Below are 18,511 nucleotides of genomic sequence, written 5' to 3'. Positions count from 1 at the left end.
TGTAAATGTTATCTGAATTAATTTTTTTGTGTGGTTGTGCTATCAATTTGATACACAGCATCTATTGTTCTGTTTCTGTTCATTCAATTTTAGAGTTTGCTTTTTTCCATCTTTTTTTTGTGAATAAGTAAACCATTTACATACTTGAGAAGTTACAAGTATATAAAAAGTATATCCACAGAAAGGAATTAAATAATTTTAACAAAACTTGCTAGCATACTAATGAGTTTCAAGAGACACTTGAAGCTGGATTTGTGATGCAGTCAAACACAGTAAACTGACAAATAACTATTTCAATGAAATGTTTAAAGATTAAGGATTAGAGAATAAAGATCAAGCTTGGTGGCTCATGCCTGTAATCCCAGCACTTTAGGAGGCCAAGGCAGGAGGATCACTTGAGGCTAGGAGTTCTAGACCAGCCCAGGCAACATAGCAAGATCTCATCTCTACAACAGATTTTTTAAAAATTAGCCAGGTGTGGAGGCAAAGAAGAGTTTGAGAGGCTGAGGCAGGAAGACTGCTAGATCCCAGGACTTCGAAGCTGCAGTGAGCTATGAGGACACCACCGTATTCCAGCTTGAATGACAGAGACCTTGTCTCTTAAATAAAAAGGGCCAAGTTTGAGATCTGAAGTTATTCTTTACTACGGGAATTTCAATAAAGGTGTACTTAAGAGCTAACATGCATAACTATAAAAACAAAACAACACTGATCTGATTACATCTAGCTTTGTACTCAGTAGCATTTGTCCTCCAATTATAAGTAGGACTATTATTAGCTCAGCCCCCTATACATTCTCATTACAATTTTGTCTCAAAACCACGGTTTCAACAAAGTACCAAGCCCTTAAACATGCTATGTGTGAGCATCTCTCACAGGTAAGTGTTAAAGGACATACCCACACTCTATATAAAATAATCAATACTTTTTAATGGCAATATTATTCCCCAATAAAAATAGCATTATCTCCAATCCCCATCCCCTTTGAAAAACTCATCTTCTCTGAAAATAACGTTGATTTAAATGGATTATGTCTTATGTAAAACAACATTCAATAAAATTTGGTATAAATCTAAGTTTTTTAAAAAGTCTACTTTGAAAGCTGATCTTTATAAAACCACTCATCATTAAAGACATTAAATAAAGGCTTTAAAATAATCAAAATGTGTTCTCAACACCATAAACAAAGTTACAAAAGGAAAATATTTCTAAAAATTGTGTTTTCTATACCTTCGTGGTAAAGAGGGGGAGATTACCAAAAAAAGTAAGAAAAAGAAAACGTACCAACACCAACAGCACCAAATTGCTGCCCAACTAATGAACTTGGACTGAACTGACTGTATGTCGGCATCCTGCCAAAAGGTCCATAAGAACCCACTGACTGGAATGAAGAAGCAGATGAGCCTAGTGAAGACTGAAGAAAAATCGAGAGTTATTTTTCCACACTCCAAGCAACATGTCTATAATAGGAAAAAACTCAGATTTTTAAAGTAAGAAAATTATTCAGTTATAACTGCTAGACACAAAATTACAACTTAGAATATGCTTAATATTAAAACAGTTGAGCCGGGTGCAGTGGCTCATGCCTGTAATCCCAGCACTCTGGGAGGCTGAGGCGAGAGGACTGCCTGAGCCCAGGGGTTCGAGACCAGTCTAGGCAACGTGGCAAGACCTCGTCTCCACAATAAATCAAAAAATTAGCCAGGCAAGGTGGTGTACACCTGTAGTTCCAGCTACTTGGAAGGCTGAGGCGGAAGGATTGCCTGAGCCCAGCGGGTCAAGGCTGCGGTGGCTGTGAGCGTGCCATTGCACACCAGCTTGGGCAACAGAGTAAGACTCTGACTCAACCCCCACCCCCCAAAAAAGTTGAATAACCTTCTGATTTCAATATTTCTCTATATATGCCAATTATACACACTGATTTACAAAAATACCTTTTTCTACAATAAACTCTCTCCTTAAATTAAGAGTTTTATAGAAGATTTAGGAAAGAATTAAGGAAAAATTACTTGAGTAAGTAAAGTAACTTTACTTAAAAAAAAGTGAAAAATCACATTTAGGAATCCTGGGTTTCAGCCCGGTGCTAATAGAAATCTCACTTGTGACTTTACCCTTATTTTCAGTCATTTGAGGCCTACAATTAAATTCACAGGAAAAAGCTGTAGAAACAAACATCCCCCATGGAAAACCATTTATGTTTTTATTTATAATTATATAAAGTTGAGAAACATTTTATAAACACCATTACTTACCAAACGTAAAATACACATATTTTAACATATAACCCACAAAATGTATATTAATACATATATACTTTATATATTAATTTATCTTATTATAAAAATATATTTCTTTTTTTTTTTTTTGAGTTGAAGTCTCACTCTGTCACCCAGACTGGAGTGCAGTGGCCGCTCCCGGCCACCGCAGCCTCAACCTGCTGGGCTCCGGCGATCCTTCTGCTTCCACCTTCCAGGTAGCTGGAACTACAGGCGCACGCTACCACGCCCGGCTAATTTTTGATTTATTGTAGAGATGAGGTCTCGCTGCCCAGGCGGGTCTCGAACCCGCAGGCTCAGGTAATCCACTCACCTCAGCCTCCCAAAGGCGCGGGATTACAGGCTGAGCCACCGAGTCCGGCTAAAATATTTCATAATATAAATATGAAGTGTACTAAAGGCTACTGGGATATAAGTCCACTGATGGCAGGACGTTATCTGTGTGTTCACAGCTAGTGTCAAGCACATGCCACATATTCCATAAATACTGCAAAATGAATGAATAAAAAAGATCAAGCAGAAATTTATGATGATTGGAAGAAGTTATTCAACATCTTTTTTTTTTTTTGAGTTGGAGTCTCACTTGGTCGCCCAGACTGGAGTGCAGTGGCCGCTCCTGGCCACCGCAGCCTCGCCTGCTGGGCTCCGGCGATCCTTCCGCCTCAGCCTTCTGAATACAGGCATGTGCTACCACACCCGGCTGATTTTTTTATTTATTGTAGAGATGAGGTCTCGCTGCCCAGATGGGTCTTGAACCCGCGGGCTCAGGCAATCCACTCACCTCAGCCTCTCAAAGGCGCGGGATTACAGGCTGAGCCACCAAGCCCAGCTCATCTTTTTGATTTGTGTTCTCTTGGTTTATCTCCTTCCATAAAACTAGTTACTAGACAATGAGACAGTACTAGTCTTTGGTAGGCAGCTATCTCTATTAAAGGGAGGTTTGGTGGCTCAGCCTGTAATCCTAGCACTATGGGAAGCTGAGGCAAGTGGACTGCCTATGCCCATGGGTTCAAGACCAGACTGGGCAACTTGGCGAGACCTCATCTCCACAAAAATTAAAAAAAAAAAAAGGAAAAAAGAAAAAAAAGAATGTGAGCCGGGCTCAGTGGCTCTGCCTGTAATCCCATGCCTTGCGAGGCTAAGGTGAGTGAATTGCCTGAGCCCGTGGGCTCGAGACCCGCCTGGGCAACTTGGCCATCTCTACAATAAATCAAAATGAGCAGGGCACGGTAGCGCATGCCTATAGTTCCAGTTACTTGGAAGGCTGAGGTGGAAGGATCGCCAGAACCCAGCAGGTCGAGGCTGCGGTGGCCAAGAGCGGCCACTGCACTCCAGTCTGGGGGACAGAGTGAGACTCCAACTCAAAAAAAAAAAGAAGAAAAAACGTGTCTCTTCTTTTTCTATTTATGTGATTCACATTTTCTCAGGATTTCTTCAGACTTCCTTGCAAAAAAATAAGACTTAAAAAAGTGGGGACAGATGAGAGCAGAATATTTCTCTAGTTTATACACAAGAACAAAATTTTTAATTTCTTATTAAAAAGCTTATCTTACTCTTAGGAAAAAAATAGTAAATAAATGTAATAGTATCTCTCTTTTTTTTCACTTTAAATTTACGTACCGTTTTGTATTTTCTTTAGAAGAGTTAACTAAGTATTTTCCATTAATAGTTGGAAGTCAAATATATATTTTAAGAATCTAAGTGCAAGTTCAAAATTGCACCTTTTACTGTGTGGTCAGTCATTTTATCTGTTTTTTGCCTTCCAATTTATTCAACTTCATGTTCATTTTGTTTCTGGCTTTGAGTTACCTCTTTGTTTCTGGTATTTAAGAATTTCCTTTAGGCTGAGCTCAGTGGCTCAGACTATAATCCCAGCACTTTGGGAGGCTGAGGCGAGTAGAATGCCTGAGCCCACGGGTTCAAGACCAGCCTGGGCAACTTGGTGAGACCTCGTCTCTACAATAAACCAAAAATTAGCTGGGAGTGGTAGTGCACGTCTGTAGTTCTGGTTACTTGGAAGGCTGAGGTGGAAGCATCGCTAGAGGGCTGGGGTGGCTGTGAGTGTGTCACTGCACTCCAGACTGGGGGACGGAGTGAGACCCCAACTCAGAAAAAAAAAGAACTTCTTTTTTAGGCCGGGTGCAGTGGCTCACGCCTGTAATCCCAGCATTATGGAAGAATGAGGTGAGAGGATTTCCTGAGCCCACGGGTTTGAGACCAGTCTGGGCAACTTGGCAAGACCTCATCTCTACAATAAATCAAAAAATTAGCTGGGCATGGTGGCACGTGCCTGCAGTTCCAGCTACTTGGAAGGCTAAGGCAGAAGGATCGCCTGAGCCCAGGAGGTCAAGACCATGGTGGCCAGGAGTGTGCCACTGGCCACTGTGCTCCAGCCTGGGTGAGACTCCAACTCAAAAAAAAAAAAAAAACAAACAACTAGCCGAGCTCGGTGGCTCAGCCTGTAATCCCTTGCCTATGGGAGGCTGAGGTGAGTGGATTGCCTGAGTCCACGGGTTCAAGACCTGCCTGGGCAGCGAGACCTCATCTCTACAATAAATCAAAAAATCAGATAGGCGTGGTAGTGCATGCCTGTAATTCCAGCTACTCGGAAGGCTGAGGCGGAAGGATCGCCGGAGCCCAGCAGGCAAGGCTGCGGTGACTGGGAACGGCCACTGCACTCCAGTCCAGGCAACAGAGTGAGACTCCAACTCAAAAAAACAAAAACAAAAACAAAACAAAACCCACACAACTATATATATATATATATATATTTAAAAACTCACAACCTACACCAGGCATACTGGCTCACATCTGTAATCACAGCACTTTGGGAGGCAGAGGTGAGAAGACTGCCTGAATGCACAGGTTTGAGACAGCCCGGGCAACATGGCAAAACTTTGTCTCTATAATAAATCAAAATAACATTAGGTGGGCATGGTGGCGCACACCAGTAGTTCCAGCCTTGTAAGGTGACAGAGTGAGACTCTGACACAAAAAAATAAAATAAAAAAATTTAAAAAATAAAAGTAATCCACAACTTTCATCAGTCAGGTCCTCAAGTAAAAATACTCTTATGTGAAGCTGCTTCTTCTGTTATAGCTGAAATTCAGAGAGTCTTTTTATGTTTCCAATAAACATGTAAGCATGGGTACCCTCTTTAATTCGTATGCACAATTGTTTAGACATGTGCTTCCTTGTTTAGTAAAATATGCAAAATTTTAATTTCTCTTTTTGAGAATACTTAGGTTTCTAAAATATCTTATTTAGAAAATTCAAAACTTATCTAAATATATATAAATATTTTTAGTTGGAGTCTCATTCTGTCAGGCAGGTTGGGGTGCAGTGTCACACTCACAGCCACCCACTCACAGCCACCGCAGCCTTGATTTGCTGGGCTCAGGCGATCCTTACACCTCAGCCTTCCAAGTAGCTGGAAGCACCGATACGCACCGTCATGCCGAGTTAATTTTTTCATTTATTGTAGAGACGAGGCCTTGCCAAGTTGCCCAGGCTGGTTTTGAACCCCTGGGCTCAGGCAATCCTACCACCTCCGCCTTTGACTCCCAAAGTGCTGGAGTGACAGGCATGAGCCACTACACCTGACCAGCTTATTAAAATTCATTTATGTTTATCTTATTACATAGTACTGTGTATTATTTAATATACAGTACATAATGTAGTATAGCTTTTTGCCTCCCCATTAAATCTAATAATCTTACCTAAGAGTAGCCATTATTACCCTGATTTATCATATGAACCATATCAGACAAGTATAGTGGCACAGATCCTAGATTCTGAAGCCAGACTGCCTGGGTCTATTCAAATTGTGGTTCCACTAAAGGGGTGTTATAAAGGTTGACTTATATGTATAGTGCTTCTTACAGAGTAGCTCTCAATGTTAGCTACTGTAACTGTTGTTGAAATTAGAAAATATTTTATAATAAAAATAAATTCCTCAGCTATTTTTTTATCTAATTTAGTCTTAATTTATGATCCAAAGAAACAAAACTATATGAGAACATTATCCAGGTAATTTCGATATTCAGGCCAATTGAAAATCAGTTGGAAGAAGCAAAAGCCAAAGCTAACTGTGTGTGAAGTTTACTTATCCTCCAAGAAAAATGTATTATCAGTTACCTGAACGATAGCTGGATCTTGAGGCAAAGAACACTGTGGTTTTGGTGGCTCACAAACAGTAAGGTCTTTAATATCACTCCCACGGAATATAATATATTCAAAAACTTCATCTCGAGGTGGTATTGGGCGATCTGTTGGTCTGTCTTCTGTACCAAAGGATCGAACTGGTGAGAAAATAGAGGATATGAGATGTGTGACTACTCACCACATTCAAGTAATGCCTGAGATTCTAAGTGTTCTATTCCAAGTACTAAGCAGCAGTACTCAAACGTCATCTGTGAAAATGTATTCATTAATCTGTAGTCAAATAATTTTTTTAAAAAAGAAGAAAACAGAATATGTTTTGCCTAAAGTTAAATGTATGTAATTTAAAAAGATATCAGAATTATGAGCTGTATTCTTCCTACATTTTAATTTATTTATATTTGGTGACCATGGTGAGAAGCGTTATATGTCTTTTCTTTCACTGGTATCTTATTTTTAATGTCCTCATTCAGTAAAATAAAAACTTGGCAGCCTATGTTTTATTTCTTGGTGGAGCCATGAAGATTTTTCCAGTTCCCAAAATTCCACTTGGGAATTAAGCCTTGGGACAAAGACAACGAAGGTAACATTTACCTTGATGATCAGTAAGTCCTCTGAAGCCGAGCTGAGCAGCTGTCAGCTACCCAGCCCCATGAGATAGCCTGAAATGCCCTAGTTACCTAAAATATCTACTGTATAATTAAATCTGATTATTTTAACATGGAAGATAGCATTACTCAAAGTTAAACCGTGAACCAGACCACCTGAAACACAGTAAGCTGACTACAAATGATTTCCATTGAATTAGACTTTCTAGGGACAGGGTCCAGAAATCTGCATTTTAAACCAATTCCCTGAGAGTTTCTTATGAACACTAAACTTTCAGGTTCCCTGTCTTAGGAGACTTCTGAAAATGTCTGCACCCATACAGAAGTTTCAACTAAGAAAATATAAAAGACCACACACTTTCCATTTTAAAAGTATCTGAGAGGGCTACCCCCTCGGGTCCCATCCCACTGTGACAGCTTTTCTGTCCTCTCAATAAATCCTGTTTTCTAAAAAGAAAAAAAAGAAAATGAAAGTGAAAAGTGTCCCAGAGGATGACCGATTCTAATGCATACAGGTTTCTTTTTCTGAATTGCTCCAGAGCTAGACTGAGGATAAGCGTTAATTATTTCAGTTTAAATAATGTCCTATTTTCTTTTTCTACCACTCATGAAACCTCCAGGAAAGACGGAGGCATAGGGAGGCTGGTAGAGAAATCTCTCTCCTCAAACCAAAGGAAACAAACCAAAGGAAGCTAAAATATCCCTAAATCAAGATCTCAAACTCATACCATAAACTTTTATTATAAAGGATCATTCAGATACAGAATGAATTGGTCTAAAACTGAAAGATCAAGCCCAGAATCCATACGCAGCATTCCCTGTCCACTCCTCCTCCCGGAGAAATTCTGACTTTGTCGACATGATAGATGGGAACAGGGACAACAGGTGTGATAAGGAAAAAGACGCGGAATGCCCCAGTTGAAGCTCCACTTCTCCTGGGGCCAAATAGTATTTCAGAAGGCAGGAAAATTTTATATCTTAACCTTTAACCAAGATCATAATCATTCATCACCACAATGATTGCCTCCAAAGTAGCAGATTAGTTCATCCCGAAGCAGAAGCAGGGAAAAAAGTCAAGGGTCTTCCATCTACAAAATTACAGAGAAGCTCTATTAGGCTCTCAAAGGTTGCTCAGAGTTAATTAAAAGAGAATTTGCATTCCATGTTTAGGCAAGCAGCAAGTACTGAAAAACATAAAGAAAAAAGAGGTTGAAATATAGAAGTGAGAAAAATTTAATAGAAAGGAAGAAAAAGGGAAAGGAGTAGGAATGCAATGGAGGAAGAAAGGAAGAAAAGAAGAAAGAGGACAGTTTTCAAAAGGTAGATGAAATGCATGCAGAACTAATGTTTATCACAGAAAAATAGAAGATGATTTCTGAAACAACTGCTTCAACATTCTCAAGAAAAATACACAGAACAAAGACTCTCATGATCAAAATGACATTGAAAAGGTGGCATGCAGAATTAAGGCAAGAAAATTATACAAGACAAAATAACAGCACAACTAATAAATGCATCAACAACAAAAAGAACAGTCAGCAAAGTAAAATGAAATCACCAACAGAGAATAATTTTGAGAAAAAAACAAACAAGATGCATAGAAAAAGTACAGCAATAAAGTTAGAGAGATGGTGTAATAGTTATGAGGATCCAACAGTTGCTTAACTGCTGACCCCAAGGCAGACACTAGGATAAGAAAAATATAACTGGCCTGGCTTGGTGGCTCAGCCTGTAATCCCAACACTTTAGGAGGCAGATGCGAGTGGATTGCCTGAATCCCTGGGTTCGAGACCAGCCCAGGTAACTTGAGGAGATCTCACCTCAACAATTAAAAAAATTAGCCGGGCGCGGTAGCATGTGCCTGTAGTTCCGGCTACTAGGAAGGCCAGGGTAGAGGGATTGCCAGAATCCAGCAGCTCAACACTGGAGTGGCCGTGAGCATGTCATTGCACTCCAGCCTGGGCAACAGAGTGAGACTCCAACTCAAAAAAAGAAAAATATAATTAAAGATATAACAGAAATTTTCTCACATGAAGATCTAAATATGATCAAAAGCTTTCATTGTATTTCCAGAAAAACATGAGTGCACTATAAAAGTCATAGAACCTTATGCTTTGCTATATCAAAATAAAGAATTTACAAAAACTGGGGTATCAAAAGACAAGCGCTAGATAAGAAATCCACTTAAGAGCCTGGCTCAAGCTGGGATCAGTGGCTCAGCCTGTAATCCCATGTCTTTGGGAGGCTGAGGTGAGTGGATTGCCTGAGCCTGTGGGTTCGAGACCTGCCCAGGCAACTTGGCGAGACCTCATCTCTACAATAAATCAAAAATTAGCCGGGCGTGGTGGCGTGCGCCTGTAGTTCCGGCTCCTTGGAAGGCTGAGGCGGAAGGATCGCCGGAGACCAGCAGGTCGAGGCTGCGGTGACCGGGAGCGGCCACTGCACTCCAGTCTGGGCGACAGAGTGAGACTCCAACTCAAAAAAAAAACAAAAGAGCCGGGCTCAGGGGCTCAGCCTGTAATTCTGTGCCTTTGGGAGGCTGAGGTGAGGGGATTGCATGAGCCCGCAGGTTCGAGACCCGCCTGGGCAACTTGGCGAGACCTGATCCCTACAATAAATCAAAAAATCAGCCGGGCGTGGTAGCGCACGCCTGTAGTTCCGGCTCCTTGGAAGGCTGAGGCGGAAGGATCGCCAGAGCCCAGTGGGTCGAGGCTGCGGTGGCCGGGAGCGGCCACTGCGTTCCAGTCTGGGCGACAGAGTGAGACTCCAACTCAAAAAAAAGAAAAAAAAAAAAGAAATCCATGTAAGCACATAAGTGTACATGACTATTATGACTTTAGATCAGAATGCAAATTTAATAGCTCTGGGGAAGACTACAAAGCTACAAAGTGTGACAAACTAAGTTAGAATAGTACATCACAAAGCATTCTAACAAAATTGGGGGATGAAAATGAGTAGAGACAAAGAAGAAAACAAAAGAAAATAGCGTATCAACCTACACTTTCATTTCTCACCACATCAAATGGAATGTTGCTTGATAAAAATTTTGTTTGGTGATAAACTAATAAAGTCTTTAAAATTTGTTATTTGAGGTTCTAAAGAGTAACTCATAGTAGAATTTAAAACTATGAACATACTTTCCAAAATATGGAATGAAAAAAACTTCCGTCATACAGCAAACAAGGCAAGTTGAAAAAGCATGAAAATAGAAACCATGGAATGAGAAAGATTTGCACACACCAAAAGTTTGAGACACATGTTCTAATGGTAGAAACCAGATTGATCAGATTTAGGGTTTTCAAGAGAATATAATTCTTGTACTGTAAGAACAAATTAGACAAGACAGATCAGAAGGATACACACAGCTGGAAGATAGTGCACAGAGAGGTCTTCAAAGTTGAAACGTGGGCATTGGCGGTAGAAAGAAAGGAGGAATGACAAGCACAGAAAAGGTAGAGAACTACCAGAACTATTCTGCCAAACATACTTCAACTCATAAATTAGCTTGCACGCAACTGGGAAGTTAAGGGAATTGTGTCAGTACATATAGAAATCATATCAGTTCATTCTAATTTTTCCTAAAACGTTATTTATTTTTTGCACTTGTGAGTAACAACAGCTAAATACAGCAAGTCACAAACCCCAAGTTTGAGGAAAAACTAAGAGGAACCCCAAGTTTCCTCTTGGCTCAATTTGGCGACACACTCGATATCAGAAGTGCTTATTACATGGTTCTCCTGATCTTGATACACTCTTTTCTTGTCTTCAGCAGGAGCCGCAACTCTTCCTTATACTGTACCTTTTCCCATCAGGCTACCTTCACCTTTATTGTTTTTAAAGGAAATGCTCTAAATTTACTGTAGTATTCATGTCTTTAAAATTTAAAGACATGAATGGAAGGCTGAGGCTGAAGGATCGCCTGAGCCCAGCAGGTCGAGGCTGTGGTGGCTTTGAGCGTGCCACTGCACTCCAGCCTCAGCGACAGAGTGAGACTCCAACACACACACACACACACACACACACACACACACACACACACACAAATAAGCTTAGCATGTCTTTAAGCACGGCAGTATTTTTATTAGGTTTTTAATCAGTGCTCAAATTGCAAAGTTGTACAGGTTTTGAATGGTGTGCCTCCTAATCCTAATTTTCCCATAAACCCTGTTACTCAGTGAAAGAAGGCATACAACATGTTATGGTAGAAGTGCCTGCATCTGACTGACAAAAATCTGCTATAAATTCTTCCTATCACCTTATTTTTCATAATTCTCTGGGGTTAAGTTTAAATATTTAATTTAACCAAGGATCCTAGACTTATATTCATATCTTTTTAAAATTCATAATATATTTTGAGAAATAAGCATTTTTATTCTACTAATTTATTCATTTTGGAATACTACAGTAACTATGCACTCCAATTTAAATATCCACAGGAAATGTGATAAGAATCTTGATCTGAACGCAAGTAATATATTCCATTGCATTTCATTCCATTTCTTTCAAATACTTATTGGGTACCACTTACAAGCCAGGTACTATGCTAGGTGCTAGGAAAAGCAGTTCCTATTCTCAGGGAGCTTACTCTATTTCCTTACTTGGATTTGAAGATCCACTCCACACTCAATACCACTTGTAATGTCTCTAATAAGTACTACTGTTGGTTTCCTCAATTCTTGAAGCTGACAGAACATAAGGCTCCAAATTAAACCTCAATGTTACTATCAAGTCAGAATGCAGCTGAATAAATAAGTTCTGACTAGATTCCATAATATTTTGGGGATCTATACTTGCCTGAAAGGGGAGATACCATTATCACCAGTGTTGTAATACCTGTATACACAGTCATGGCACGTGGCCAGAGAAAGCTGCAGTGTCACACTTCCCAATACAATACCTCCATTATAAAATACCGAAAGCTTAAACATAATAAACATTATATATTTGAAATATATAGTTAAGAAAAGCTAGTACCCCCAAAAAGACATAATCTTCCCAAAGTCTGAACTTTTTGACATAAGCCAAATATTATAAATTATGCTCTAATATCAACTGAAAAAGAAAAGAGTTTGTTGCATATCAACATTTGAGAGCAACAAATGAAAGGCTGAGTTATCAAAAAATGCTTAGTTAAGAAGCTAAGGTTAAGTAAGTTCAAACTGAAATTTCGAATAAGATTTATGATTTAGTCTTAAGTTAAAACTCCTCTATTAATTATCAGCAGCAATACCTGGTTCCAACATACTTATCCAAACTTAAGTTCCAACCGAGCTCATTTTTCTCAATACACAGGTCAGGTTTTCTGTCCTCTACTGTAGCTCCTCCCCACACCTAAGCTATCCTAGATTTCCACTTAGATATTACTTAAATTAGTTAGGGTTCTCCAGAGAAACAGAATCAACAAGATGCATATATATATATATATATATATATATACAGGGAGAGAGATTTATTTTAAGGAATTGGTTCACAGAGTTGTGGAGGCCTGGTAAATCCAAAATCTACAGAGTAGATTGGCAGAATTCTTCTTGCTCAGAGAGGATCAATTTTTGTTATATTAAGGCATTCAATTAGATGAGGTCCACTCACAAAACGGAGGCTAATCTACTTCACTCAAAATCTACCAACTTAAATGTTAATCTTATCCAAAAAATACCTTCACAGAAACATCCAGAATGTTTGACCAAATATCCAGGTACTGTGGCCAGTGAAGTTGACACACAAAATTAACCATCACAATTCCACCCAGCCTGAAGCAATCTGTTCTTCCTCTGAAAACCACACAGCATTCTATCATTCCGTCTATACTACCCTTCAGAATTTAAAGATCTTCAAGAAAGATCTATATCTAGATCACCTTTGCAGTTCCCACAGAATCTAACACAGTGCTCTACATATAACTGACATTTGACTATTTATTTAATAAATCCCACAGTGGAAAAAGCTATTAAGTAAGCTATTTCTAAAAGTACTGAACAATGTTTAATATCAAGAGAATTGAATTAAATTATGAAATAAACCTATTTCAGATAAAATGGGAGAATGACTGTACAGAGTAAAAGAAATAACAACAGAACATCGATAGGATGGGAAAACAGAAACAAAACAAAACAAAACAAATTCCCCAGCATATTTAAAAAACAGCCTACATGCAAAAGCATCGAGCCAGGAAACAAAAAAGTTACAGTTGGTATTTTTTTTCTTTCTGGCATTTAAATATAAGTTTAGCTCTTGTTACACATCTAAAAGCCTCCTGAGATAACGGTGTATCCGGAATAAGCTGTTTATACATGGATTTAACACCAGGTTTAACTACTTAAATACTAGAAGAGCACCATCTCTTCTGTTCTGTTTTTTCAAGTAGGAGTCTCACCCTGTCGCCCAGACTGGAGTGCAGTGGCATGCTCATGGCCACTGCAGCCTCGACCTGTTGGGCTCAGGCGATCCTTCCATCTTAGCCTTCCAAGTAGCTGGAACCACAGACGTGTGCTACCATGCCCAGTTAATTTTTTTTTTTATTGTGGAGACGAGGTCTCACCATGTTGCCCAGGCTGGTCTTGTACCCATGGACTCAGGCAATGCTCTAGCCTCAGCCTCCCAAAGTACTGGGATTACAGTGTAAGCCACTATGTCTGGCTGAGCACCATCTCTTCTACAATGAGGTCAGATGATGATGAGCTGACTTTGGGTTTTTTACCTAGGAGTGGAGCTTTACAGAGTCAGAGTGTAAAGATCTACTCTTTGAACCAATCACCAGTCTGCACAGTAGCACTTTCTTTGTTGGCTCCTTCTTCACTCTTATCCACACTATTTTCTTCCTGTTAGCAAATATTACTGCATTGAATGAAAACATGTTTCTCAGTCGCTACCATCTCTTCCTGTACCCACTGCAAACTTAACAACCAAAAACATTACTGCTCCTCTTCTCTCTGCAATATTCTCAAGCTCCTTAGCACCTACCACATGCCAAGCACTGGTGGCCAGAAGATAAAAAAGCCACCACCACCTCTAGAGCTGACAACCCATATGACGTTCCTCTCATCTTTTGCAACATAGACTTAAAACCAACTCCTTATCATTTAACCCTAAAAGTTAAAATTACCATGTTTAACTAAAAATAAACCCCAAAGCCATTTCATTAGAGCCCACCTTGTCCTCACCAATACATTTCATCATCTTCATTTTCTCCCCTCTTCCCTGCAGTATCTCAAAGTTATCTCCCACAATGAAAGGTTTCAGACTTTGCTCAGCTTCCTTAATGCAAGAGTCTTTCCCTTGGATTACTAATATTCACAGACTTCCTCAGATATGTTTTTCCTCAACTGTGAAAATTCCAGATAGAGTTTAAGAGAACACTGATTAGTGAGAATAAGAATTTAGGGAAAGTGGCATACACAAAAAAATTATAAAACCAAAAAAATCAATTTAAAATTTTAGATGGTAATGTAATAAAACAATAATAACGGTCCCTTGGAATGTTTATTACAAAGCAGAATACATTTACAAAGAATCTCTCTGAAACTGTAGGTGTAAGAGTGGCTTAAAACACTTTTAACGCTTTTTTTTGTGAGACAGTGTCTCACTCTGTTGCCCAGGTTGGAGTGCAGTGGCACGAACATGGTTCACTGCACCGTCTACCTCCTAGGCTCAAGTGATCCACCTACTTCAGCCTCCTGAGTAGCTGGGACTACAGGCCTGTGCCGCCATGCCCAGCTAAATTTTGTTTTTGTTTTTGTTGTTTTTTTTTTTAGAGATGGGATCTTGCTATGTTGCCCAGGGTGAACTCAAACTCCTGGGCTCAAGCAATCCTTCTGCCTTGACCTCCCAAAGCTCTGGGATTATAGGCATGAGCTACACCTGCCCTGAAACACTTCCATAAAGCACAGGATGGTAAAAGAAAATTGACTAACCCGAGAGAATAAAATATCCTTAATATTGTCTTCAGTTATTACACTGACTTTCCCATTAAATATCAAGTTGTTCAATAATATATTTTCTGACCAAGATAAACTTTCAGGAAAAAAATAGCCCTTCATGTGATCAACAAATTGGCCTGGTGTGGTGGCTCACATCTGTAATCCCAGCATCTTTAGGAGGCCAAGGCTTGAGCCCAGGAGTTGGAGACCAGCATAGGCAACACAGTGAGAACTTTTCTCTATAAAAAATAAAAATTAGCTGGATGTGATGGTATGTGCCTATAGTCCCAGCTACTCAGGAAGGCTGAGATGGGAGGATTGCCTGAGCCCAGGAAGTCAAGGCTGCAGAGGGTCGTGACGCATACCACTGCACTCTAGCCTGGGCCACAGAGTGAGATCCCCAACTCAAAAACAAAAAAACAAAAAGTTATTTGCTATGTATGAGTGACACAAGGGGGGAAAGATGCTGATGCCTAATAGTGAAACATTATAAGGTGAAGCTTAATAAGCACAAAACTAGTTCAAACCTAGTTCCTCTGTCCCAAACTCATATAAACAGCCAAACTGAAGCCAGGCATGTTGATGTGCCTCTAGTTGCAGCCACTTGGAGCCTGAAATGGGAGGGTCACTTGAGACTGGGAATTCAAGGCTTGCAGTGAGCTGTGACTATGATTGTGCCTAGTCACTGCACTCTAGCCTGGAAAATGCAGCGAAATTGTGTCTCTGAAGAAAAAAAAAAAAGTACAAACTGACTTCACCAGCTTCTCCCCTCACCCCTAATAATTTTTTGCACAATGTTGTCAGCATAAACTTACAAAAGTTGGACTCTGATATGCCACTTTATGGGCTAAAAATTTCCAACAGCTCCTTACAATTCACCAAGAAAACTTTTAACTTGCCATTCAAGTGACAAACTGAATAAATGAAATGAATGTAAACTTAGCAGTAGAAGCAAAATAAGGGGGGGATGCTAAGTTGGTTATTGATACCTTCTTACTGACACTTGAGCCTTTGGGGCTGTTAGTTCCTCTCCTTGTGACTTCTTTCTCAACCTGTAGCACTATTAATTTCTTTAGTAGCAGTGGTGAAAGAGTAAAAGAAATGCATCCCGACTCAAGGGAATCTTGTGCAAAGGCCCCAAATCTGAAGACACCTCATGTATCTGAAGACCTAAATTACACCTAGTGTGGTCCCACCTCAAATGAGTTGAAGCAAGTGTTGTGGGCCAGGAAAAGGGGTTTTGGACTTTATATAGCAGATGTCTGTGTGTTTGCCTTGTAGACTATGAACTCCCCAAGTCTAAGCACTAGCTATTACTTCTTAGATAGCCTCTTTGTGTGGCTAATTCTTACATACCTGCCAGGTCCTGGCTTAAATGCTGCAGCCTCAAGAACCTTGTGTGTACTGCTTTCTTGTTTCCTAGCAACTAGCATAGTGTCTAGCAAATACTCATGGTAGGTGCTGAGTAATTCTCTTGAATAAATAGCTTATTAAATAGTAAGCACAGAAAAAAGGGGACAGAGAAGAAGCTTACTTCTGCCTGGTGCAGAGTGACTACCTGAGAACATGTGATTTCCAAGAGCATTAGGACAAACAGATGAACAGGGAGCCAAGACCCCTGCTAAATTTAGATTATATCCAGAAAGAAATGTAAAGTCATGAAATTTTTTTAGCAGGGACATCAGCTAGAGCTGCATTTTGGAGGGGGAAACAACTACCACCAGAGGGGCCATGTAAATAATGGAAGTAATTTTTAGCATTGAGGAATTAATGGAGGAGGCTAAATCCAAAGCAAGCAGTAATGATTTTTTTAAACCACGGCAGGTGACAGTAAAAATTTAGAAATGGGACAAGTATGAGGACAAGTTAGAATCAAAAGAACCTGAGAATATATTAGAAGGGAAAACATGAAGGATATGTGAGTTTACAATGCCCTAACATTTAGTGAGCACTTACTATATGCCGGGCACTACGAAATGTATCAGTAGTCCTTGCAAGGATTCTAAGAATAACAAAATAAAAAACTGCATGAAGGTCATTGTCTTGTTGAGCTATGGTATGGCCATGTACTGTCTGAGTTATTGCCGTTGCCATGTTTCCTAAGCTTTGGCCTCCTCCCCTACCTTGGGGAGGTGACACTCCTTTCTCTCTCTCCCTCTTTAATTTACTTTCTAAATAAGCTAAACATTTTCGTCTTAAAAAAAACTGCATGAAGAGCAAAGATATATAACAGCTGCTAAAAACAATCACTCGACTTTCATTATAAATTTCAGTAGATAAAATTACTACATAACATTTGAACTGATATTTGAAGATGAATATGAGACAGGGGCAGGGTGAAGTCCCTGAGGCAGAAGGATACACTCTATGTTTTTGTTTTCTTTTTTTGAGTTGGAGTCTCACTCTGTCACCCAGACTGGAGTGCAGCTGCCACCCCCAGCCACCGCAGCCTCGACCTGCTGGGCTCCGGCGATCCTTCCGCCTCAGCCTTCCGAGTAGCCAGAATTACAGGCGCTCGCTACCACGCCCGGATAATTTTTTGATTTTATTGTAGAGATGAGGTCTCGCCTGACCAGGCGGGTCTCGAACCCACGGGCTCAGGCAATCCACTCACCTCAGCCTCCCAAAGGCGCAGGATTACAGGCTGAGCCACCGAGCACGGCTTGCACTCTATGTTTATAGAACAAAGTATGAGAAAAGTAATGGGCAGAAGTAAATATATGCTATGAGACAAAGCTCAAAATGCACCAAAGATCAGGGTAAGAATCCCAGTTTTCCTAAGAACAGAAAGCCATTAGAAAGTTTTAAGAAAGCAACATGACTTTATGTTTTGAAAAGATTACTGGTGCCGTAGTATGGTCCATGTGGGAGAGAAAGGAACTATAGAGGACCAGGTAAAAGGTGACAAAAGCTCAGGCTAGGTTGGCTATGACAGAGAAGTAGAAGATGGAGTGAAAAGGTATTTAGGAGGTAAGAATCAAAAAGAATAAAAAGAATTGACTGGTTATGGAGTTTGAAGGAAAGAGGTGAATTTCAGGTGTCTGGTTTGGGTATTCACCGTTCACTTGAAGGCAGGATACCAACTCCCCTATCAAGAAAACCTATCAAGTTTCAGGGCACTGCCTCTAACTTCAAATAAGTATTCATTTATAGATCTTCCCTGGGGTGAGGAAGATGGCAAAGGATGGCTACCAAGAATCTAGACTCTAAAAAATAAATAATAAAAAGAATTTCATACCACATACAAGTTGGTTTGGCAATTAGGAGATTTAACAGTATTCTGCCTAACTAATTAGCCAAAAGAATCAACTTTTGACCTTTTAGATCAGAGTAATGTTTCTATCCCACGGGCACTAAATAAATAATTGTTCAATGAAGACCCCACATGCCAGTCTGTCACACTATAGAATGAGGTATGTATTGGGAAATTGGACAGTGTCCTAAATCACTGTTAAAAGAGGATAACAAGCTGGGCTCGGTGGCTCAGCCTGTAATCCCACGCCTTGGGAGGCCGAGGTGAGTGAATTGCCTGAGCCCGTGGGTTCGAGAC

General features: G+C 40.0%; 1 protein-coding gene across 1 annotated transcript in view; it reads right to left on the bottom strand.

The window, feature by feature from the left end:
- The window catches only part of LSM14A (LSM14A, mRNA processing body assembly factor), a 69,131-nt gene that overhangs the window by 36,113 nt on the left and 14,507 nt on the right, over nt 1-18,511 (bottom strand). Inside the window, exons 2-3 of the mRNA XM_008069505.1 lie at nt 6,414-6,577; nt 1,285-1,414 (exon numbers count right to left, since the gene is read on the bottom strand). Of these exons, the coding sequence (XP_008067696.1) occupies nt 1,285-1,351 (67 nt within the window). The 5' untranslated portion in view covers nt 1,352-1,414; nt 6,414-6,577. The remainder of the gene's footprint in view (nt 1-1,284; nt 1,415-6,413; nt 6,578-18,511) is intronic.

This window comes from Carlito syrichta, unplaced genomic scaffold, assembly GCF_000164805.1.
Source record: "Carlito syrichta isolate Samal-C Ts95f unplaced genomic scaffold, Tarsius_syrichta-2.0.1 Scaffold111373, whole genome shotgun sequence".
NCBI lineage: Eukaryota > Metazoa > Chordata > Mammalia > Primates > Tarsiidae > Carlito > Carlito syrichta.
Note: the sequence above shows the minus strand (reverse complement) of the source record. Positions and strands in the feature narration are given on the sequence as shown.